The sequence below is a fragment of the Hippocampus bargibanti genome, linkage group LG06 (genome assembly GCF_051943395.1).
Source record: "Hippocampus bargibanti isolate YZ-2025 linkage group LG06, ASM5194339v1, whole genome shotgun sequence".
NCBI lineage: Eukaryota > Metazoa > Chordata > Actinopteri > Syngnathiformes > Syngnathidae > Hippocampus > Hippocampus bargibanti.
The window spans coordinates 29,366,301-29,391,259 of NC_142739.1; the positions used below are offsets into that span (position 1 = coordinate 29,366,301).

At 39.9% G+C, this 24,959-nt stretch overlaps 3 protein-coding genes and 1 long non-coding RNA gene across 5 annotated transcripts in view; 3 read left to right on the forward strand and 1 right to left on the reverse strand.

Annotated features, from left to right (window-relative positions):
- Nucleotides 1-11: 11 nt before the first annotated feature.
- Nucleotides 12-10,890, forward strand: rap1gapl (RAP1 GTPase activating protein-like). Its single transcript, XM_088999176.1, has 17 exons — nt 12-502; nt 946-1,072; nt 1,143-1,190; nt 1,266-1,463; nt 2,629-2,726; nt 2,829-2,907; nt 3,900-3,953; nt 4,044-4,127; nt 4,604-4,704; nt 4,773-4,902; nt 5,957-6,124; nt 6,907-6,978; nt 7,059-7,145; nt 7,238-7,396; nt 8,316-8,399; nt 9,787-9,806; nt 9,897-10,890. The coding sequence occupies exons 1-17, from the start codon at nt 432-434 to the stop codon at nt 9,952-9,954; spliced, it is 1,638 nt and encodes a 545-aa protein (XP_088855302.1). The 5' UTR covers nt 12-431; the 3' UTR covers nt 9,955-10,890.
- Nucleotides 2,380-4,736, reverse strand: LOC148897163 (uncharacterized). Of its 2 annotated transcripts, none has more exons than XR_016115370.1 (3): nt 4,601-4,736; nt 3,205-3,420; nt 2,380-2,680 (listed from the first exon to the last, which is right to left on the reverse strand). It is a non-coding gene; the product is annotated as an uncharacterized LOC148897163 (long non-coding RNA). The 2 variants fall into 2 exon arrangements; XR_016115371.1 differs by having other exon boundaries at nt 4,545-4,706.
- Nucleotides 10,891-11,344: 454 nt separating the features above from the next.
- Nucleotides 11,345-15,675, forward strand: LOC148897164 (glutathione S-transferase kappa 1-like). The gene is made up of 7 exons (XM_088998423.1): nt 11,345-11,661; nt 11,727-11,808; nt 12,551-12,679; nt 13,604-13,749; nt 13,835-13,951; nt 14,034-14,127; nt 15,558-15,675. Exons 1-7 carry the CDS (start codon nt 11,521-11,523, stop codon nt 15,608-15,610), a joined length of 762 nt encoding a protein of 253 aa, XP_088854549.1. The 5' UTR covers nt 11,345-11,520; the 3' UTR covers nt 15,611-15,675.
- Nucleotides 15,676-17,047: 1,372 nt separating this feature from the next.
- styk1b (STY kinase 1b) overlaps nt 17,048-24,959 on the forward strand; it is a 9,570-nt gene continuing 1,658 nt past the window's right edge. The window contains exons 1-8 of the mRNA XM_088998758.1: nt 17,048-17,218; nt 20,151-20,206; nt 20,588-20,758; nt 20,852-21,184; nt 22,041-22,222; nt 23,243-23,317; nt 24,468-24,676; nt 24,761-24,801. Of these exons, the coding sequence (XP_088854884.1) occupies nt 20,152-20,206; nt 20,588-20,758; nt 20,852-21,184; nt 22,041-22,222; nt 23,243-23,317; nt 24,468-24,676; nt 24,761-24,801 (1,066 nt within the window). The 5' untranslated portion in view covers nt 17,048-17,218; nt 20,151. The remainder of the gene's footprint in view (nt 17,219-20,150; nt 20,207-20,587; nt 20,759-20,851; nt 21,185-22,040; nt 22,223-23,242; nt 23,318-24,467; nt 24,677-24,760; nt 24,802-24,959) is intronic.

Here is a 24,959-nt window from a genome sequence, read left to right on the forward strand (position 1 = left end):
CTGTCTATCTCCTCACCCTCACTGTGTGCTGTCAATAATTAATGGTCTTTAGTGACTCTCAAAGGGTAACAGGTCCGGCAGAAAAAAAAATGTCTCATGTGTCATTTCTTTATTTATTCACAAGTCGGCCTTGAAGCTCGAAGAAAGTAGATCGCCGCGTTTGGTTGGTTAGCAGCCGCTTGTATGGAAATGCGCCGCTGGTTTAGCTTTGCACCTGCGCGTGAACGTGAACGAGCCGGGTTTCGTATTCCATGAGTGGGTAGTGGTCGTGGTCGTGGAATGGAAGCTTGAAATAAGCGGGTAGCGGGGGGTCACCCGGGGCGAGTGAGTGACAGAATTATTGAGTGAATTCATTTAATGCCTCCTTTGCCAGCCTCGATTGACTCGAGATCGTGAAGTTGCAGTATTGTACAGTACAGTACAGTACAAACATGGAGGAGGAAAAGAGAGAAGAAACGCTCTTCCCCAGAAGGAGAAGTTTCACTTTCGGGGTTTACGGAAGGTGAGTAAACACTTACGACTTTATGTTTACACTGAATAATACGCACGAAGTAAGTACGCAGTAAGTTTTCACGATTGTTTACTCGCGTTCATCTAAGGAAGAAATCGCTAAAGCTGAGAAAATTATCAAAGATGAAATGTAATTGTATTTTTTGTTTGTTACCATTAACTAATTCACTGTGCAAAAATGTCTCCACTTCAGCGCCAGGGTTTTTGTCATTTTCACTCAAATTGCAGGACCTACAGAATATTGAGTTTTAGAATGACAAAAACATTCAATTCAGCGTTAGAAACCTTAGACTTTCTTCTTCTTTATTATTTTATTCTTACTTTGTGTGTGAGGTTTTCTTACCTTGTTGTTCCCCATTTCTCGACGCACCACGATATGAAGAAGCCCAATGAAGATTTTTTTTCACTTGTGTTGAATTCCGCCTGTTGCTGCAGAGTCGAAGTCGGCGAGGACGTCGCGACGGACGTCTTGGACTCAAGACTCGCAGACAGCCAACCGACCATCTCGGCGAGCAGCGGTCAGAAGGAAACGGAGCTGTTTGAAATCATTGAAAAACTCCAGGTAGGTTATTTTTTGGGGCGCGACCGGTCCGAGGGGAACTCGGTCTTCACGTGCTTCTTGGGTGCATCAGGGTAGCAGACTTGATGAGCAGCGATGTGAATTCCCTCGGCCTCTCAAGGTGAGTCGCCCCAAAAAAAGTGCTGATTTGTTTCTCGAATCAAACAACGGGCTCCATCATCCTGGTTTGCTTTAGTCTCAGTTTTGGACCATCGGCGGAGAGCTGCCAATCATCCTTCCGGCGAAGCTTGGGGGCTACTGGATAGATCCTCCTTTGGCGAGGTTTGCATACGACGGGCCCCCCTGGTCCCATCGAGACCTCCAAGAGGAGAGCTATGAACTCCTGGAAAGGGACGGCGAAGCCAACATCTATAGGGAATTCTTCCGCTCAAGGGTAAATTGGACACATAAGATTGAAGATTTAAGCAATTTTAAGCACTTGATATAAGGCTGGAAGCATCCTTCATTACATTAGAAATTAAAGTTAATGTTATTGTTACTGTTGCTACTATTATTATTACTACTATTACTATTATTATTATTACTATTTTTACAGTTTTTACCATAGTCATTAATATTATTACTATTACTACTATTATTATTGTTACTGTTTTTACTATTATCATTATTATATTACTATTATTACTACTATTATTACTATTGCTACTATTACTATTATTATTGTTACTGATTTCACTATTATTATTATATTACGATTATTACTATTATTACTATTTTTACAGTTTTTACTATTGTCATTAATATTATTATAATTACTATTATTACTATTACTACTATTACTACTATTACTACTATTATTATTCTTACTGTTTTTACTATTATTATTATTATATTACTATTACTACTATTACTATTATTATTATTGTTACTGATTTCACTATTATTATTATATTACGATTATTACTATTTTTACAGTTTTTACTATTGTCATTAATATTATTATAATTACCATTACTACTATTATTACTATTACTACTATTACTACTATTATTATTCTTACTGTTTTTACTATTATTATTATTATATTACTATTACTACTATTACTATTATTATTATTGTTACTGATTTTACTATTATTATTATATTACGATTATTATTATTATTTGGGATTTTTTTTTTTTTTTTTATCGTCTGTTTTGTGGGGGGGAAAACTTTTTTTCCTGAATATGTTTTTCCGGAAATGAAATTGTTTCTCCGGAAACTGATGATGAAAAACTGAAAATGTATTCCATAAAACAGGAAAAAAGCAAATCCCCTAAAAGTAATTTCATAGAAAGGAGCAGTAAGAAGAATCTTTTTACTTCATAAAATCCATAATTTAAACTCAAAGAAGTTTACAACTTATTGTGGATATACAGCATCTACAGCACGGGTGTCAAAATCAAGGCTCGGGGGCCAGATCCGGTCCGCCATGTCATTTTATGTGGCCTGTAAAATTTGATCCTATCTGGAATCTGGACCGAAATGATTTTGTTGGATGTTGACCTTCTGAATTTTGAGTTTACTTCACTTTATTTATTTTTTGTTGCACTTGTCAGTATCACCATTCCTTCACAGCGATGGATCCGTCACTCGGGCCGCTGGTTCTTTCTGTGTGTTTGGAGGAAGAGGAAAATCGAGCGAGAGTCATCCTCAGGTGAAAAAAAAAATGCTAACCGTGTTTTACAAGATGCTTATCGGGACATGCACAAGCACTTAAATGTGAGTCAGTGTTGACTTTGTGTGTCTTGTGTCACAGAATGAAAGAACGCTCCCTGCACGACGTTTTCAATCTCTCGCTCTTTACCGGCATTCCATCTGCTGTCGAGCTAGCAAAGGTAGAGTTTGTCATTGGGTCAAAATGAATAAATACAGCGATACCGACGGGGCTTACGAACTTAATTGGTTCCCAGGCAGACTGTGTAAGGCGAAAAGTGTGTATCCCAAAAATTAATTTCCCATAGGAAACCATTAAAATGAGAATAATATGTTCCCAGGTCCCCATAAAACATAATTTTCTACTTTTCTAAGCCTTAAAACTACACAAAATATACTTTATTTTACGTCTAATTAATGTGCTATGGTATTATAATTAAAAACTAAACTGTACTGTATAATAAAGTCATTATATTTACCTTTGTGATGGTCGTTGATGGCTTGATGGAATGGAGTGGCCGGTTTCATCAGCATTAAACACTTGATGAGGAACGTAGCCTTCTTCTTTCACCATCTTGAGGAATGATCCCTTGTAGGTGCTTTCTCTTGTTCCTCATCAATGGTGTTCTGTTTAGCTGGGTTGGTAGCTTTTTGCATCAAGTGTACAGATGGCTTGTGCGGGTTATTTGTGGAGCCTGATTGGATTGGATTTGCCTTTATTAGTCTCGCAGTGGAGAACTTTACATTTAATTGATTGATGGGATATTTTAACCTTGCAGTCTACACTCTGCCTTTGAACTATCAAAGTTGAAACGAGTCCAAAATTCAGTTTTCTATCCATTTTCTCAGTCTCTCTGTCGTCTTCCTGTCTCTTTAATGTTTAAACCACCTCACCTCACTGCTACATTCCTGACCAATCACGTAGCTTTAACCGAAGACTGGGGGCGGGGAATAGAGGATAAAAACAAATCGGCTGCCATTTTCTTGTTAGAACGGACTCGTTCGCGAACGACACATCACTCATTGTGGCGCTCCGTGTGTATCCCGAAAAATAGTTTGTACGCCAAGGTAAAATGTTCATAAATTTAACGTTCGTAAACCGAAAAGTTTGTAAGCCAAGGGGTTCGTAAACTGAGGTATCACTGTACATAAAAAATACTTGTTTTGTTCTTAGATGCTGTGCGACAAAGTGACCGTTTCAAAGTTTGATGCAGTCAGCTACCTGAAGGTAATTCTTGTCGACAACCAGAAAAAAAAAAAACAGATCGAATTTAAGGCACAATGAAACGCTGGCGTTTCCCCTCTCTCATCCCTCAAGGCTCCGATACTAATAAGGGCATTCGACGAGCACAGAGTTTCTTCCAATTTCAAGTTTGGGGTGTTGTACCAAAAGGAGAATCAGGTAAGAACATTGTTGTTCTTTTCGGGCTTGAATTTCATTCAAATGCAAGAAATACGCAGTAGCGAATCTGATATACTTGGGCCTTTTGGTGCTGAAGTACCGCTAACAGCGGTGCTAGTTTTTGTTAGCTTACTTTACTAAACTTCTTAGTGATGTTTTCATCAGTCAAAGACATGGAACTCTCTCACCAGTATCATGATTCAGCATTTGATATCATTCAGCCTTTAGGTCCAGAAGTAATGCTAACAGCAGTGCTAATTTGAGTTAGCTTACTTTACTGAATTTGTTAGAGATGTTCCACCTAGCCCCCCAGTCAGACATTGAACTCTTAACAGTATCACGATTCAGTATTTGATATCATTAAGCCTTTAAGGCCTGAACTAATGCTAACAGCAGTGCTAAGTTGAGTTAGCTTACTTTCTTGAACTTCTTAAAGATGTTCCCCCCCAGTCAAAGACATGGAACTCTCTCACCAGTTCACCGAGGAAGAGATCCTCGGTAACGACGAGGAAAGTGAGGGCTTCGCGGAGTTCCTGTCGATATTGGGGGACATGGTTCAACTCCAAGGCTTCACTGGGTAACATGCCATTGGCTAAAAAAGACGCTGACGGTGGCGACATCTCATCCGGTTTTCCTTTTTCTCAGCTTCAGAGGCGGACTAGACGTGTGCCACGGGCAGACGGGAAGCGAGGCGGTCTTCACTTCCTTTCGCGGCAGGGAAGTCATGTTCCACGTGGCCACCAAACTGCCCTTCACTGAAGGCGACCCGCAGCAGGTCGGTTCGTCTAAAACAACGTGTCTCAAAATGGTGGTAGCTTGGAATTAGCGACTGGACTTGAGGCGATTTATTTTTTCCACGTACAGTGATATTATCTCAGCTTACAAATTTAATTGGTTCCAAGAAAGTGCGTGTAAGGTGCAAAGTTCATCTGCCAAACATTTATTTCCCATAAGAAACCATTAAAATGAGAATAATCCGTTCCCAGGTCCCCATAAAACATAATTTCTACGAAATAAGCCTTAAAGCTACACAAAATATAGCTTATTTTATGTGTAATAAATGTGGTAATGGATTGTAATTCAAGAAATAAACTGTACAGTATAATAAAGTCGTTTTATTTACCTTTGTGATGGTCATTGATGTCGTTGCCTCTTGTTGATATCTGAGTGACGTTGCCGTGCTTTCTCGGCGATAATACCCTCACTCACAATGTCCCCTGCTAGCTGCTTTTCATTAATCCAAATCAACAGACGTTTTTCAACCTCTTCTATTGCCTGAGGCCGTTGCTGAGACAACACAGAAACACTCTTAGCCACACGTAGCAATGGTCTACTTAGCATACTGGTACTGGGACGCTAAGTCACACAAACACACACCTGATTCGTGTTTTTTGATGATCTCCTTCTTCTGCTCGACCGTCATTTTCTTTTGTGTCCTCTTTGGCTTAACACTAGCCTGTGGTGGGGTCTTTTCCTGTCCCCAAAAAAAAGCACAAGTACTCCACTCGATAACAAACCACGTCTGCACTCAAAGACAGATGGTGACGAAAACGAGTCCGCCAGCTACCGTAGCGCTGTTCGGCCTTGTGGTTTGGTGTTCGTCCTCCGAAAACTAGTCCGCCAGCCATTGTGGCGCTTCGTGTTTCCCGAAAACTAGTTCGTAGGCCAAGATTATATTCTCGAAAAGCGAAAAGTTCGTGAGCTAAAGCTTTTGTAAGCAGAGGTATCACCGTATCTGCACTTGAGACCTTCTTCTTCTCGTTAAGTTTTACCACCTACGTTTAAAAACCCAGAACCTGGTTTTACCGTCTCCTCCCTTTGTCCCACAGCTACAAAGAAAGAGACACATTGGCAATGACATCGTAGCGCTGGTCTACCAGGAGGGTCCGACTCCTTTCTTAGCCGATGTCATTCAGTCGCACTTCCTGCATTGTTTCATCGTGGTCCGAAGGCTACCGAGCAGGAACGCGGAAGACACTGGCCAAGCCACATATCAGGTTCTATTTATCTACGGCAATGGATGCTACAACTTTGTATTTGTTTTCAACATTTAGCTTGTAGCAGACGTGCATCTTTCTCTACATTACATCACAAAAGGTTGAGTTAAGCCCTGGCTAGCTTTCTGCTAGCTGTCTATTAGCTAGCTAGCTTTCTATCCGAGTTACTTAGCTATAGAATTAGCCGTCTATTAACTAGCTAGCTTTCTATCTGAGTTACTTATTGGTTGAGTGAAGGCCTGGCTAGATATCTCTTAGCTATCTATTATATAGCTAGCTTTCTATCAGAGTTACTTAGCTATATATTAGCTGTCTATTAGCTAGCTAGCTTTCTATCTGAGTTACTTCCGGGTTGAGTGAAGGCCTAGCTTGCTATCTGTTAGCTATCTATTAGCTAGCTAGCTTTCTATCCGAGTTACTTAGTTATCGAATTAGCTGCCTATTAGCTAGCTAGCTTTCTATCTGAGTTACTTGCGGATTGAGTGAAGGCCTAGTTAGCTATCTGTTAGCTACCTATTAGCTAGCTAGCTTTCTAGCCGAGTTACTTCCGGGTTGAGTGAATGCTAGCGCATGTGGCTCACCCACAAAAAAACTTATCCTGTGACTGTAAAGTGACCTTGAGAGTTTTGAAAGGCGCTTGTAAATGAAATGTATTATTATTAAAATGCTACAGCGATCCAAGTATTGATTAGGGTGCTTCGTTGGACGTTGGACAACCATTGCGGATTTGGCTCGTACCAAATATGGTCAATGGGTATGACTGTATTTCCTCTCGGTCGCAGATATCCATCACGGCCAGAGACGATGTTCCTCAATTTGGCCCAGTCCTCCCAGAACCTCCAGTCTTCACAGATGTGAGAACACATTCAAGTCTTCTGCTTTCCTGTCCAACATGGCTGAAAAAAAGTCAGATCCACCTCTGCTTTTTCTTTAGCATTCCCGACTGAGAGAATTCCTCCTGACCAAGCTCATCAACGCGGAAATTTCCTGCTACAAAGCCGATCAGTTCAGCAGACTGGAGGTAGATTGTCCTCCCATCTCACAAGGTCCATTTGGTGCTAATCTCATTTGTTCTTCCTATTCCCTTTTTAAAAATAATGAAATCAAATCAAGCTCCGCACACGTTCATCACTCCTGGAGAGTCTGCAGGCAGAGCTCTCCGCCCGTTCGCAATGCATGCTGGGAGATCCATCCGCCACTTCCGTCCCATCTGCCGAGAGTGGCAGGGGGGCGCCGCCTGAAGGCAGCGGTAGTTTCATTGAGAACTTTAAGGTCAGCATGCAGAATTCTTAATCTTATACAGTGATACCTCAGTTTACCAACTTAATTGGTTCCCAGAAAGTGTGTGTAAGGCGAAAAGTTCCTCTGCCAAACATTTATTTGCCATAAGAAACCATTAAGATGAGAATAATCCGTTTCCAGGTCCCCATAAAACAATTTTCTACTCAATAAGCATTAAAACTACATAAAATAGACCTTATTTTAGGTATAATAAATGTGCTATGGTATTGTAATTAAATAAATAAACTGTACTGCATGATAAAGTCGTTTTATTGACCTTTGTGATGGTCGTTGATGTAGTTGCCCTTTGATGATATCCGAGTGAAGTTGCCGTGCTTTCTCGGCGATAATACCCGCACTCACACTGTCCAGTGCTAGCTGCTTTTCGTTAATCCAAATCAACAGAAGTTTTTCGACCTCTTCTATTGCCTGAGACCGTTGCTTAGACAACACAGAAACACCCTTAGCCACATACCACTTAGCAATGGTCGACTTAGCATTTCGAACATCTCCTTCTTTTGCTCAACCATAGTTTTCTTTTGTGTCCTCTTCGGCTTAACACAAGCCCGTGGTGGGGTCTTTTTCGGTCACAAAAAAAGCAAAAGTAGTCCACTCGATAACAAACCACATCTGCACTGAGTGCACTAAAAGAAAGTGGGTGTGGAAAACTCGTCCACCAGCCACAGTGGCGCTATTCGACCGTGTGGTTTGGTGTTCATCCGCCGAAAACTAGTCCGCCAGCCATTGTGGCGCCTCGTGTGTTTCCCGAAAAGTAGTTCATATGCCAAGATTATATTCTCGCGAATTTAATGTTCGTAAAGCGGAAAGTTCGTTAGCTAAAACATTCGTAAGCCGAGGTGTCATTGTATTCAGTTTTACAGACATTGCTCAGTTTTTGTTTCTTCCTCAGAGGGCCATCAGAGTGCGGAGCCATTCCTTCGAGACCCTTGTGGTGCCCAGAAAGATCAGTAGCATCTCAACACAGAAGACAAAGGTAACATTTGGCAGCAATGTCCAAGTCCGGCACTAGGGGTGCAACGGCTCCCTCTTGCGGTAGCCAAAAGAACGACTTACAGTGATACCTCAGCTTGCGAACGCTTTAGCTAACAAACTTTTCGCCTTACGAACATTGAATTCGCGAGAAGATAATCTTGGCATATGAACTAGTTTTCGGGAAACACACAGAGCGCCACAATGGCTGGCAGACTAGTCTTGTGCGGAAGAACACCAAACCACACGGTGGAACAGCGCCACCGTGGCTGGCGGACTAGTTTTCCACACCCACTTTCTTTGAGTGCACTGAGTGCAGACGTGGTTTGTTATGCAGTGGATACTTTTGCTTTTTTTGGGACCGAAAAAGACCCTCCTACAGGCTAGTGTTAAGCCGAAGAGGACACAAAATAAAATGACGGTCGAGCAGAAGAAGATCATCGAAAAACACGAACGAGGTGTGCGTTTGTGTGACTTAGCATCCCAGTACCAGTATGCTAAATCGACCCTTGCTACGTGTGGCTAAGGGTGTTTCTGTGTCGTCTAAGCAACGGTCTCGGGCGATAGAAGAGGTTGAAAAACTTCTGTTGATTTGGATTAATGAAAAGCAGCTAGCAGGGGACAGTGTGAGTGAGGGTATTATCGCAGAGAAAGCACTGCAACTTTACTCGGATATTATCAAGAGGCAACTACATCAACGACCATCACAAAGGTAAATAAAACAAATTTATTATACAATACAGTTTATTTCTTTAATTACAATACATTAGCACATTTATTATACATAAAATAAGGTATATTTTAATCATTCGTAATCACACATTGTATTTCCAATGATTATTTGAGACCCAGTTTAATAATAATAATAATAATAATAAATTGTATTTCTAAGCGCCTTTCAAAACTCTCAAGGAGACTTTAGAATAGAAAGGACGACTCAAGTGTATTAATCAATGACTTTCAAGATGGATTTCCTATGGAAAAAAATCAGTAAAGTCCACAGATAACAGCTCATATTTTTAGACAATCCAAAGGAAGACAATATAATATTTTGTGTAGTTTTAAGGCTTTATTAGTAGAAAATTATGTTTTATGGGGTCCTGGAAACGGATTATTCTCATTTTTAATGGTTTCTTATGGGAAATTAATGTTTGGCAGACAAACTTTTCGCCTTACACACACTTTCTGGGAACCAATTAAATTCGTAAGCTGAGGTATCACTGTACAATCAAATTAGATTTTTTTGGGGGGTGGGGGGGGCAACATTCTTGTAATATTTAAAAACTAACACTTAAAAAAAAGGAGAGTAAATTTGAAATTGTTTAGATTTTTTTTCTGTCAGAAATCTAAAGTCATCATTTTATTAAGATGCATCCAAACGTCTTTTACAGAGTGACAAGGATGCAGAAAGGTGAGCGTCATTACAATATGTGATTGTTTTCCCACTTTTACTTCCATAAAAGTTCAATTCATATTAACAATAAAATGTTTCTGAATCAAGTGACTGCTCGACTCCGAGCGAAGTCAAAGATCAAGCGAGTCCTCAAGAGGAGACGTAGAAGAACTCAACCTTCCAGATTGTTTTGGACATTCATTCACATACAGAGTTTATGTTGACATGATGATCTAAAGTGAATGACGAATGTAAATAGACAGTCAAAAGGTAGCCCTGCTGATGTGATTTTGTTCTGTTTAAAGCGTTTTCTTACCATGACAGCTGCTATGAAATCGCCACAGAAATGAAAATGTATTGTATGATATTGCATTACAAGTCGTACTTTGTATATGTGATTTAAAGGACAAGTTGTGTCCATAATTTGTAAAATCACTTCAAATGACTTCTACTGAGCGTATTTTACAAAGATTCCACCGCATAAAGCAAAATTTTACGTTTTAAGACTCGCGCTGAATATTCAGGAAGTCTTGTTTTCGCCCATTTCCAACGGAGCTTGGGTGCCATCTTGTGCATTTTCTGGGCGCTACATTGGAGTCACGACGCCTCAAAATGAGACGGAAGGACTTCTTTAATCGATTGCAAACATTTATGCTTTCCTCTTCAGAACTCTTTGAATCATATTCATCACTGGATGAGTAACAAGAAAGCATCTTCTTGTTACTGAGCAAGTCAAGACGTCCAAGGGGGCGGGACCTTCTGAAACTCGCCATCTCCGAGGTCATTTTGAAGTAGTTTTTAGACACTAACTCATTTTTATTGGTGTTTTGCATTTGACTAAAAATATCAGCTTTTTGGGTATTTTAGATGCTATAAAACGTTTTTCTGATGTCAGCTAGGAAAAAAATTGTGTCGGTTGTCCTTTAAGGGAATATAAATTAGGTTAATGTGCCGTGTATGGTTAATAAAAGGCCTGCAAATGTTGAAGGAAATGTGTTTTTTTTATATGAATTGGATTTACCTTTATCTGTCTCACCGTGGAGAAATTTACAATGCTAATATGTTGATTTTAAAAGAGGATTAACAACCAAATAAAGGTGTTAGTTATTGATTAATAATAATAATAATAATACATTTCATTTATAAGTGCCTTTCAAAACTCTCAAGGACACTTATTAATATGTAATTGTGTATTATTATGATTATATAATAGATTTTTTCGAAGGAACACAAAAATCTATCATCAAATTGTTTCATGATAAGAATGTTATTTTAGGTAGAACATTAAAACATCTTTTCAACATGATTCAAGTAGCAGATGCAAATCAATAACCAATTGCAATTAAAACTGTTAAAAATAATAACTGTACATATGCTAGTAGTTGGTTAAACTAATCAATAAAACGTATATTTATAAATCAACATTTTACAATCAGTTATTGACAAAAAAAAACTAACTTTCTGATGGGTTTGTTTGTGTTCGGCGTGCTATTGCACTCCTAACCCCTAGGTGGCAGTGTACTACTCTGCGTCCGCGCCACGTACATATTTTGAGTAGACGAAGTATTTAGTGGATTTAATAGTTCGATATAAACAAACAAGCGAATTATCAAATCTGAAAATTACTAAAAATCGGGAGTGAATTAAATTTGACGTGTTTTTTTTGACACCGTATTGCAGGTGTTTAATCGTAGTTTTATCTAACACCGATGAACATCGCCGACGGAGCCGAATGAACTTTGACACAGTGCAGGTTTGGGACGTTGGTTTTTTTTTCAATTACTTGCAACGAAACGCGTCGAATATGACCTCCAAAAAGGTGATCGAGTTGTTCTACGATGTTGTTTCTCCCTACTCTTGGCTGGCCTTTGAGGTTTGTTATTATTTATTCGATATTACAAACCTGGTTTTTGTGTCTTAAAAGCGATTCGTTTACAGGTCATGTGCAGGTACCGAAGCGTGTGGAATATTGATCTCAAACTCAGACCTGCGTTTCTGGGTGGTGTCATGCAAGGTTCCGGTAAGATTGTGGCGCTAATACTCGGCAATGGTGGCAAAAGTAATTACGTACAAGTAGTAGACGCAAATAATTGTAATTACGTACAAGTAGCATAAAGCAAATCGGGATGGGGTCAAATTAGGTGAAGCTAACCCTGAAACGAAGAGTAATATCATTTTTCGACACAAATTATTCTTATAGCATGAACAGCATGAAATCATTCTCTAAAAAATCTGTTCATGCGCCCCGATTATCGTTCCTTCAGGTCGTCACTGTCCCTAGGTGTTTTTGTCCCTCCCAAAACCCCAAGATATCAATCAATCAATGTTTTCGATCAACAATTTTTGGTTGTAATCCACAACAAGTAATGGGCAAATTTATGGAAACTAACGAGTCTGTATTCAAATGTTGGCACTGAAAAATTATCATATGCATATGCAAATTTCCCCATTGTGGGACTATTACAGGCTGTCTGATTTTCATTCAAATCTGGCAAACATGTTCCGATTTACTAATTCAAATACATGTATAGTAATAAAACACAAAAACAAGCAAGGCTCGTGAGCGCACTTAGCTCTATCTATTAGCTATATATCTATCTAGCTGGCTAGCTGTATATCTTTCTAGTTGGCTGGCTAGCTATCTAGCTATCTATTTGAGCTACTTTCGGGTATTATTATTATTATTATTATTATTATTATTATTATTATTATTATAAAGTATATGCAGCGTTGGTATTGAGGTTGTATCTTACCGTGGACAGGCAACAGGCCCCCTGGATTGGTCCCAAACAAATTCATGTGGATGAACAGCGACCTGGCCCGCCTGGCAGATTATTTCAACGTCCCCTTGCATCCTCCTTCAGACCCTGCGGATGCCATGTTCAACAAAGGTACGAGGCAAGTATTGTATTTTGCGGTGTATAAGGCGCACCCAAAAGCATTTCTTCAAAAATGACCTGTGCATTATACACAATACAATACATGCTAATTTATATTACAACAGCTGCAGCTGTAACTAAGTTCTTCACATAATAGTCAACACAAGGCAAAATAATAAACACAAGAGGAACGTAAAAACATGGACAGTTGTGCAATCTCAATGACTTTCCCCAAGACAAACACTATTACATGAAGCAGTTCGAGATGAAAGAGAGGATAAAAGCATCCTTTTCACCAGTGGATCAGAGACGATGTCACGGTGGAATGTGCACGTCTGCTACAAGCTAAGTTTTGAAAGCAAACACGAAGGTGTAGCATGCATTGACGAAAAGTGATTGTCTCACATCTCCTGTCCCATGTAAATCCGCTTAAATTCCAAGCCGCGACAGACAATGTGGTCTCGCAACGACTGCCAGCAGCCACTGACTCCATTTTCCTTTGTAGAAGAAATAGTGCGTAACCACAGCCTCTACTTTTGCGCCGTATAATATGGTGTGCCTTATATATGGAAAACTTGTATCTATTTATATATTGTATTTTGAAAACTTGTTTTCATTTATTGAACGTGCGCCTTATATTCCGGTGCACCTTATATATGGAAAAAAAGTTTGAAAATACACAATTCCCTGGGGGTGCGGCTTATACTCCGGTGCGCCTTATACACTGGAAAATACGCGTAAATTGAGCTTTTATTTTGAAAACGAAAAGTTATAATGAAAAAAAGGGTAGAATGCGCGTCAATTTTTATTATGAGACGATTCCAGAGAAGAAAGAAAATACGGTCGATTGAATACAAACATACAATATAAAATGGCGACGTAGATTAAAGTTATGTATGTGAATATAATATCTTACTTGTTTTCCTCTTCTTGTAGGCTCCTTGAAAGCGATGCGCTTCGTAAAAGCGGTGCAGGAGAAGGAAGTGGGTGGAGATGGGCAGCTGGAGAAGGTGTCCAGAGAGCTGTGGAGAAGAATCTGGAGTGAGGATAAGGATATTACTGAGCCAGCGTCGCTAGCTGAGGTAACAACAAGTGCTTATTTGGTGAAAAAATTAGTTGAAAAACAAAAAAAAAAAGAGAAAAATTATGAGCTAAATTTGTCCGCAGGCGGCGCAGAAAGCTGGCTTAGCCAACAAAGAAATTGAAGAGTTGCAGAAGCTTTGCGTCACTCAAGAAATCAAAGACAATCTAAAGAAGAGCACTAAGGACGCGCTGGAATACGGGGTGGGTTTGTCTGTTGGATTTATTTATTATTATTATTATTATTATTATTATTATTATTATTATAACCGTCTATTCTTGTCAGGCATTCGGCTTCCCCATGATGGTGTGCCACATCAACGGAAAAGCCGAGATGTTTTTCGGCTCCGATAGATTTGAGGTCATGGCCCACTGCCTTGGTAAGAAAACGTATTGACTCTTCTTTTTATTTTGAAGGATTGCTCCCTGACTGCTTTATTTCCTGTATCTGATTAGTTGTCCATGTTAAGCTTTGTTACAGCTTCAGAATCAGAATCAGAATCATCTTTATTGCCAAGTATGTAGGACACACAAGGAATTTGTTTCCGGTAGAACACGCTGCACTAGTATCGTCGTCAAAAAACTGCTGTTGTTAAAGCGCAATATAAATCAAGATGTAAAAATATGTAAAAATTATTCGTCCCACAATGGGGAAATTTGCAGTCCACAGCAGCAATTTGAAATTTGATTGAATTTTATTATTATTAATTATTATTATTATTATTACAATAACATGTACTGTTATTATGATAATCACATGTGTTATTATTATTATTATTATTATTATTATTATTACAACATGTATTATTATTAATATTATTGATAACGGTCATTTCAATTTTGTGTAATTCCACCGTTGACCACCAGATGGTGTCATGTCTATTTAGTTTGAGGCGGTGTACATTAAAAAATAAATAAAAATAGGAAAAAAAAAGAACGAAACAGGAAGTAGTTCAGCAGAATGTGAGAAACCTGTTTTAGTGTTCTACCAAATATTTAAATTTTTATCCCACACGCTGAAGAATCATACGAAGTATTTTAAATGTCTGCACTGCGAGACTAATAAAGACAAATCCAATCCAAACTCATTCACTGCCATTCCTGAATTTATTTGGGAATTGAAAAGCGTGACATGGAGCGGCATTCCCGAGTTTGTTTGGGTTTTGTTTTTTTCTTGTGGGAATGCCAATCAAGCGCTGGTCAGACCTCTGACAATGTTTTTCCTTTTCACGAGGGGGCAGCATTTGCTTTTTGTCCATGTTAGCGCTTTGTTAAAGCGCTGTATGAATCAATATGTATGCATTGAATTGTATTTTGGACAGCCGCCCCCATTTCAAGCTCAAATAACTCCAGACCTATTTAACTTGGGAATTAACTTTTTCTTCTGATGAAAGAAGACAGTCTAAGGTTTCTTACGCTGCATTGAATGTTTATGTAGTCCTAAAACTCAACCAATATCGATGTATTGCATCGTATTTTGGACATCTGCCCTCATTTAGAGCTTATATAACTCCAGACCCTTATAACTTAGGAATTAAGTATTTTTTTTCCTAATGAAAGAAGAGAGTCTAAGGTTTCTTCCACCGCGTTGAATGTTCATGTAATCCTAAAACTCAATATGTTGTGGGTCCTGCAATTTGAGTGACAATGACAAAAACCCTGGCAATGGAGTGAACACATTTTTGCATATCGTCTGCCAGTGAATGAGTTAACATGAGTTGACAATATTATATGCTACGTTTTTTTTTTTGTTTTCTAGCAAATAACAGTACATTTTATATGTATTTATTTGTTTTTGCTTGCTTTTTAGGAGAAAAGTGGCTGGGACCTCGGCCCCATCATCGCGAAACTGCCAAATTGTGAGACAATGTTGCCATTACCACCACCGCCTGTCTACTCCCTAAATCAATAAATGAACTTTGATTACAGTTGTCTGAAATTATGCCTCATTGATCATAATAGAAAATGCCATATGCCCCCCCCCCCCTTAAAGGACGTTTCTTAACTGACATCAGAAAAACGTTTTATAGCATCTAAAATACCCAAAACACGCAGTATGATATTTTTAGTCAAATGCAAAACACCAATAAAAATGACTTCAAGTGTCCAAAATCTGCAAAAAAAATAAGCTGCGAATTGGGCATTTTCAGAACGTCCCGCCCCCAGTTCGTGACATCACGCCAAGACGTCGTCTTGCATTGCTGGAGAATCAAAACAATGGCTTCAGATTCGGAGAATATGCTTTCTTGTTACACATCCAGTTATGAATATGATTCAAATAGTTCTGAAGAGGAAAGCATGTTTGCAATCGATTAAAGAAGTCCTTCCGTGTCATTCTGAGGCATCTGGACTGCAATGTAGTGTCCCAGAGAAGAGGCAGAAAAATGGCGACCAGCTCCTGTGAGGAATTAATCAGCCCGTTTCCACAGGCTGATAAATTCCTTATATGCAGCTTGGTCGCCCTCTTCTGGCGGCTTTTGGGTGCAACATGAGGTTTTCAGACCAAACAAGTACAGCAAAATACATTGACGTGATGGAAGGACTGCTACAATGTGTCCTTTTTTCGGTCAGGGGCGTTCCTTTAGTGACGTCACGTACGGACTCGTCACCAACTCAAAAACAAGACTTCCGGAATATTCAGCGCGCGTCTTAAAACGTAAAATATAGCCATATGCGGTGGAATCTTATTAAAAAACGCTCAGTATAAGTCATTTGAAGCCATTTTACAAATTATAGACACAACTTGTTCGGAGGCGTCGATTGTCCTTTAACTCCCTGCCTTTTTTTCTCCTTCTAAATCTTGTGTACGACAAGCAAACAGTCCATACTGTATATCACCATTGAAATAAATTGCTGCTGCGACAAAGGCAAAGGTCGCTTGATTGTATTTGACAAAAGCTTATCGCCGACTCAAGCGCGGCGGGGGCGAGCTCGTCGTACGGGTTCCAGCAGCCGCAATTTTTCACATTCCCCCCCCCCCCCTCTATCCCTTTGAACAAACGCCTACGGCGAGTCCAAACGACCGAGAGCGAGCGGCAAGACCAGTTTTTTTGACAAAGACAAGGAAGGTTGGGCTACATACAAGGAGGCGAAAAGACACATGCGGGCCTCCCCGCCGAGAAGGAAATGACAGGCGCAAACACAAAGAGGAGGCGGGGCGGGGCTGTTGGTTACCATAACCGTGTTATTCCCCACCCCCCACCCACCTCCCACCCCCAGACGGGGAAGAAGGAAGGAGCAATCGAGGAATCGCAGGAGACGAGGGGCGGAGTTAAAAAAAACATTACAGGTGCCTGAGCGTTGACAAACAGGTGTACACCGATTTCACACCCCCAGCTCGAACAGTCGGTCAGAAAACAAAAAGATCATGTAGGAACTCCACTTGGCGATTTTTAACACGTTGACGGGCGGATGGAAGACAGCGCTCGCAAGACTATTCCGGAGGATTAAGAACGCAAGCAAAAATTAAAGGTGAGGGAATATCTTGCGTTACGGTACATCTTTTTTTTTTTTGTTTTTAAAGCCGGCTTTAAATATTTAAAGGACAACCGACACCTCCGGACAAGTTGTGTCCATAATTTGTAAAATCACTTCAAATGACTTATACCGAGCGTATTTTACAAAGATTCCACCGCATATATAGCTATATTTTACGTTTTAAGACTCGCGCTGAATATTCAGGAAGTCTTGTTTTTGAGTTGGTGACGATTCCTGACGTCACGTCACAGAGGGAACGCCCCTGACCGAGAAAGCGACACACAATGCATTTTGGGTACTTTGTTTGGTCTGAAAACATCGTGTTGATGGCGAAATTAGAAGGAAAACACAAATAATGCGATGGTGAATTGTTGTGTGTTGCACTAAGACTACTATTTGATACTAGTTGACACAAATTCCCAGCAGACAAATCAGCCCAGTTCCAACGGAGCTTGAACGCCATCTTGTGCATTTTCTAGGACGCTACATTTCAGTCCAGATGCCTCAAAATGACACGGATGGACTTCTTTAATCGATTGCAAACATTTATGCTTTCCTCTTCAATCATATTCATAACTGGATGTGTAACAAGAAAGCATCTTCTCAGAATCTGATCTCTCTGAAGCCATTGTTTTGATTCTGGAGCAAGGCAGTTTGTTTAGGAGTATCCTGGCGTGACATCACGAACAAGGGGGCGGGACTTTCTGAATCTGAAGGTTTGGGAAACTTTAAGTCATTTTTATTGGTGTTTTGCATTTGACTAAAATATCAGTCTGTATGTTTTGGGTATTTTAGATGCTATAAAATGTTTTTCTGATGTCAGTTCGGAAACAAAACAAAAAAAAATGGTGTTGGTTGTTCTTTGACATATTCAACAGCTATCATGGGAAAAAAAATCAAATGTTCCACACGCTCACGATGTTATTTTTGTTTTATTATAATTTTATTTGTAGATCAGCATTTAGCGAGTTGCTACTTTTTAGGTGGCCCGTGTGGTTTTTGTGCTCCAGGGCGTGTAAGCCGGCATGAAAGCGTCAGAAATGCAGCGAGACAGGTTTTTCCCCAACGTTGACGTCCGTACGGTTACGATTGCGTCGCTCAAAGAATTTACAGTTGCCCGCAAAATCCCCCTCCTCCCTTTTTTTTACATTTTTAATCTCACCTTTCATTTCGGTTGTGCAATTTATTTCAGGAACTCCGCCTCCAAGAGCTTCATCGGTAGTCCCGCAAAGATAAACGGGCTCCGGTTGTTGTGTCGCCATCTGAGGAGAAGAATACAATGAAAATGTGTTCATAAATAGCGACACATTACATTAACTCATTGACTGCCATGCAAACATGTGTCCACTCCAGTGCCAGGGTTTTTGTCATTGTTACTCAAATTTCAGGATCCATAGAATATTGAGTTTTAAAACTACATCAACATTCAATACAGCGTAAGAAACCTTAGACTCTCTTCTTTCATCAGAAAAAAAAAAGAGTTAATTCCTAAATTAAATGGGTCTGGAGTTATCTGAGGTTGAAATGGGGGTGGTTGTCCAAAATGCAATGCAATACATCCATATTAGTTTATATCACGCTATAACAACAGCTGAAGCTATAACAAAACGCTAATATGGAAAAAAATGAAATGATGCCCCCTTGTGGTCAGGGAAAAAAAAAACCTCTTACCAGAGGTCTGACCAGTGCTTTATCGGCACCCAAGCAAGAAAAAAACAAAAACAAAACTAATTCGGGAATGGCGCTCTACGTCATATTTTCAATTCCCGAATAAGTCCGTGAATGGTCGTGAATGAGTTAACTAGAAAAGGTTGTAAAGTGAGATGCATTTTCAATGTAAATTGCCTAATCCGTTCCAAGCATCCCCAATCCACTCCGAAAACATGCAAAAAAGGGAAATTCTTGTGGAAAAGGAAAAAACATTGCCAGAGGCAATGGCTAGCGCTTTATCAGAAAAAAACTAAATCCGAACAAATTTGGGAATGGCGCTCTATGTCATATTTTCAGTTCCCGAATAAATTCGTGAATATCAGTGAATGAGTTAAAAATATACCATATTTTCCGGTGTATAAGGCACGCCGGAGTATAATGAATGGTGTCTTTTCAAACTTTTTCCATATACTGTATAAGGTGTATAGTCTGGTCAGACCGCTGGCAATGTTTTCCCTCCCACAAGGGGCAGCATTAGCATTTTGTACATCCGCCCCAATTTCAAGCTCAGATAACTCCAGACCCATATACCTTAGGAATTAACTCATGAAAGAAGACAGTCTAAGGTTTCTAACGCTGCATTGAATGTTTATGTAATCCTAAAACTCAATATTCTGTGGGTCCTGGAATTCAAATGATAATGACAAAAACCCTGGCACTGGAGTGGACACCTTTTTGCACATAGTCTGGCAGTCAATGAGTTCACTCATACTGAACCCAATGATTTGGACATCGGTGATGCGAGTGCGATTCAATCTGACCTCAATATGATTTATTTGTTAAATAAATACCCTAAAAATGATCACTGTTGTTTTTTTGGGGGGGAAGTGTCATGTGGCCGTGCCTCATTTTGAAAGTGTCTCCGAGTCAAACCAGCGAGAACTCCTCCTTTATGGAAAATGTTACCTATTGGCCTACGATTGTGTGTCTTTAGCAAACACAAGGCTTGATCATACGTTCATTTTTTTAAGTATTTTTTTGTCGATTGGAATTTTGTCATGGGAGGGGCAAAGGGGGGGAAATTCTGCTGTTGGTTTATAGTTTCATTTCCTAGAGGCTTTGTTTTAATGTTGTGTTAAAAAAATGTTGAGGCCAAGACGAAGGGGAAAAAAAAAACCATCAATCAATATTGCACGAACGTACGGCGACGCCCCCCAAAAAAAGAAAAGAATCAAAATGATTTCTGAAAGTTGATGTATGATGTGCTATTTGACAGGATGTCGTCAATATCAGACGCAGACTTCCGCTGCCAACAAGGAGACACCATTTGCGGTGAGCGAAATACAGTAAAGTCTCGTTATATCGATATTCAAGGGAGTCCGATAAAATATCGATATAACCGGGACTATCGATATATCCGAACCTGTTTGCATGTAATTTTCTCCGTGCGTGCATAGAAATAGTATCGATATAACCGGGACTATCGATATATCCGATATCGATATAACCAGACTTTACTGTACTGTACTTCTTTTAACTATCAATTATTATCATTAGTCTAAAAAAAAATACCGGTTTCCTTTTAATTTTTTTTCAAATTGCTGCCTTCCACGTCTACTAGTGTCCTTAAGAGTTTTGAAAGGCACTTATAAATGATATTATTATTATTATTACTATTATTATTATTTAATGTTCATTTTATTTTTCTGTCAGAGATTCGCGTGTATGAGAAAGAAGTGATCATCGTGCCCATCCTTCTTCTGGCCACCTTTGTGGTCACGCTGGTCTTCATCATGCTACTTCGCTTCTGTCCGGAGAAGGTGGAGCGCATCCGTCTCAGCACCATGAAGCCCACCTTCAGGAGGGAACTCCATGGCATCGACGGTAAAACACATTATTATTAATTTTTTTTTTTGGGGGGGGGCTTGATTTTTAGAATTTGATTGACAGATTGCTTCCTCTCCCTTTTTTGTGCAGCCCCACCCGGAATCAACGTAATGGAACACGAAAGCATCGCCCTGGACATGCCCAACTCGTACTCCACCTTCCACCCGCCCACCACGTACCCGTCCAAAAAGCTCTCCCTCTCCGTGGACATGCCTCCGCTGTCATCCAGCACCCAAACGCCGGCCAACAAGCTGGCGCCGGAAGCCGTGGTCCAGCCCAGGGAGTTGCCCCGCCAGAGGCTGCCCGAGTCCTTCAACCTGGTCACCCCGTTGCCCGGCTCCTTCCCGCTACGCTCCAACCCGACCGTGTCGCTCTACCGCGCCCGCATGGAGAACAGGAACGTGGTCCTACGGGTGTTAAATGGTGAGGAGCCCTTTCAGCATTTATAATAATAATAATAATTTTAATATTTTAAAGCGCCTTTCAAAGCTCTCAAGGACACTTTACAGTCACAGACAAGCATAGATACTATAATAAATAAAATACAATCACAAAACAGAATATAATAAATAAAATACAATTATAATCGGGCCCTGGTTATGTCTCACGCCATTTGATTCTGGTGAAATGTACAACTTTGGCATGCTAGGACTCCCAATCACCATTAACTCATTCACTACCAGACGATGTGCATAAATCTGTCCACTGCAATGCCAGGGTTTTTGTCATTTTCACTCAAATTGCAGAGACACATAGAATATTGAATTTTAGGACTACCTCAACATTCATTGCGGCATAAGAAACCTTAAACTGTCTTATTTCATCAAAAAAAATGTTAATTCCTAAGTTATATGGGTCTAGAGTTATCAAAGCTTGAAATGGGGGTGGCTGTACAAAATACAGTACAATATTGATATATAATAATAATAATAATAATAATAATAATAATAATAATAATAATAATAATAATAATACATTTCATTTGTAAATGAAACCTGAAACTGTATTCTTTCGTCAAAAAAAAAGTTATTTCCTAAATTATATGGATCTGGAGTTATATGAGCTTGAAATGGGGGAAGCTGTACAAAATACAATAAAATACATACGTATTGATTTATGTAGCGCTTTAACAACAGCCGAAGCTGGAACAAAGCGCTAACATGGACAAAAAGCAAACGCTGAAAAAATATCTCAATAATTCACAATGACCTTGAACACGGACTCACCTTTTATGAAATCCCGACGAGCACGCCCATGACGACCTTGTGTGTGACCGCAGACTCGGCCGATGCCGCAGAGAGGCACAACTTCCTGGGCTTTGCGTCCTTCCTGGCCCAGCTGGGGCCTCACCCGTTCTTGCCCGAGTTGTTGGGAGTGGTTTCGCTGAGAGCCCCCTTGGTGACGGTGGTGGAGGAGCTGGAGAACAGGGACCTGCTCAGCTTCCTGTGGAGGTGCAGACAGGTTGGTTGAATGTGGCAGCGGAAATAAATGACAATAAAATGACTCTCAAATACAGCGATACCTCGGTTTGCGAACCCCTTGGCTTACGAACTTTTCGGTTTACGAACGTTACATTTATGAAAATTTTACCTTGGCAGACGAACTTTACCTTGCCATACGAACTTTTTTCGTACACGAGGCTGCCTCAATGACTGATGTGTCGTTTGCAAACGAGCCCGTTCTTCTAACAACAAAATGGCAGACGACTGTTTTTGTCCTCTATTCCTCCCCCCCAGTCTTCGTTTAAAGCCACGTGATTGGTCAAGAATGCAGCAGTGAGAGGGGGGGGGGTTTAAACATTAAATAGACAGGCAGGCAACAGTGAGAGAGTTTCAACTTGGATAATACAAAGGCAGAGTGTAGACTGCAAGGTTAAAATATCCCATTAATCAAGCTCCACAAACAACCCGTACAAGCCATCTGTACACTTGATGCAACAAGCTATCAACCCAGCTAAACAGTACACAATTGATGATGAACTAGATACAATTATCACAGAGAAAGCACCTACAAGGGATCATTCCTCAAGATGGTGAAAGGTTACGTTCCTCATCAAGTGTTTAATGCTGATGAGACCAGCCACTCCATTCCATCAAGCCATCAACGACCATCACAAAGGTAAATAAAACGACTTTATTGTACAGTACAGTTTATTTCTTTAATTATAATACCATAGCACATTTATTATACATAAAATAAGGTATATTTTGTGTTGTTTTAAGGCTTAGAAAGTAGAAAATTATGTTTTAGGGGGAGCTGGGAACAGATTATTCTCATTTTGATGTTTTCCTATGGGAAATAAATTTTTGGGATACACACTTTTCGCCGTACACACTCTGTCTGGGGACCAATTAAGTTCGTAAACCAATGTATCACTGTACGTGGTTTTACTTGAATACGCAGTCAACGTAAAAGAACCCAAGCTCAGGATTTTGCAGCGTAAAAACCAAACTGAGTTTCTATTTGTGTTCCCTGGTACAGGAAGATGCCAATCCTCCCTGCGAGATGACCGAGAGGCGAATATTTACCATGGCCCAACATGTAGTCTCAGCACTGGTTGGTATACATTCTTTGAACATATTTGACTGCCAAATGGGATTGCCAAAAGACTCTTGGTCGAGAAGCGCTAAAGGTCACGCCGGCAGTCAAAATAGTTCGAAACGGCAAGAGGCGTGTGCCTATCACCTTGTCTTTTCAGTGTCACTTTCAAAACTGATTTGAAGCAGTCGTGTCCATTTTGAACCTCGTTACGTCACAAATCTGTACGTTGTTGGGGAAAAAAAATGGGCGCAAACCACAATGAGAAAATACGACATGAACATTGGTAGATGTAAAACACTTATAAATGGAATGTATTATTATTATTATTATTATTATTATTATTAAACAAACAATTGCAGTGTCCCTAATTCATATCGGAAGATATTTTGTTATCAAATGCCCCAGAGGAAGCCAATTGGCGTCGTTTTACGTCATATTTGGCTGAGGGAGAGACAATTTAGGTATTTACTGACAGTGAATATGTATTTACTTTCGTTTTTACCGAACATATTTTCAGTTCAAGACCTCGTCGTCCTTTCTTGAATGACGCCAGGAAGTACAAAAAATTACCGAATGGAACAGTCGTGTGGTTAAATTAAATAAAATAAACATTAACACCTGAACGTTTCGTTGGTTAAATCGTCGTTTACTGAGGTTCGACTGTACCATTATTTGATGGGGTGGCCCGGTAAAATTACCTTGACTCTGAGAATGTCCTAGGCAGGCAAGCCACTCGTTAAATATCCTTGTCATTTTTGTAAAGTCCACACTAATGTCTACACGAGCCAATGGGCATATTTTACAAGACAAATTAAATGAAATCTCACAACAGGGGGTCAATTTTATACCCCCTGCCATCTCACGGAAGGTCATTTCGTTGTTCCCCGTATGTTGCCGCCATTTAACAAATCATTTGTGGCGAACGACCAAATTACGTTGCATTCACTGTGCACCCGGCAAATGCGCCGTTAATGAAGTAAAACTGTTCAGAACGACAACAAAACGTAATAATCAAAACAAAAACAATGATACTAAGCCAATTAATAAAATACTTAAATAATTAATTTACAAAAAGAAAGAGACGGACAGACAGATACAACCGACGTTGAAAATTCCTTCGACCTCAAAAGTCTCTATTTTGACCTGAAGACTCCTTTATTTACAGATGTACCTCCACAACAAAGATCTCCAACACGGCAACATCCGTGCCAGGAGCGTCCTGGTCAGCAAGGCCCACACGGCCAAACTGTGGGGGCTGGACGGGATCTACGACCGCAAGAACCAGGAGGCCACGCAGAAGGAAGACCCCAGTTTGAAGAAGTGGCAGGCGCCGGAGATTTTAGCCAAGAGAACCGTCGGTCCTAGCAGTGACATGTGAGTCCGCTCGCAGATTGACGGCAGTGCAAATAATGTTGCTTTTTTAGCTATTCCTGGTTTGAGCCTTTATTTCTCTCCTAGATGGTCTTTTGGCATCTTACTGTATGAAATGGCAACACTAGGTAAGTGGGACTGCAAATGAGGACTAAATTTGATACATATTACATATAGACGCACAATAAATTGATGAATTATTAGTTTTCAAATTTGAAGTAAAAAATAATGACTGTTATTGTGGTTTACATGCGATAATTTTAAAGTTTAGTTGTGGCTTTAGCAA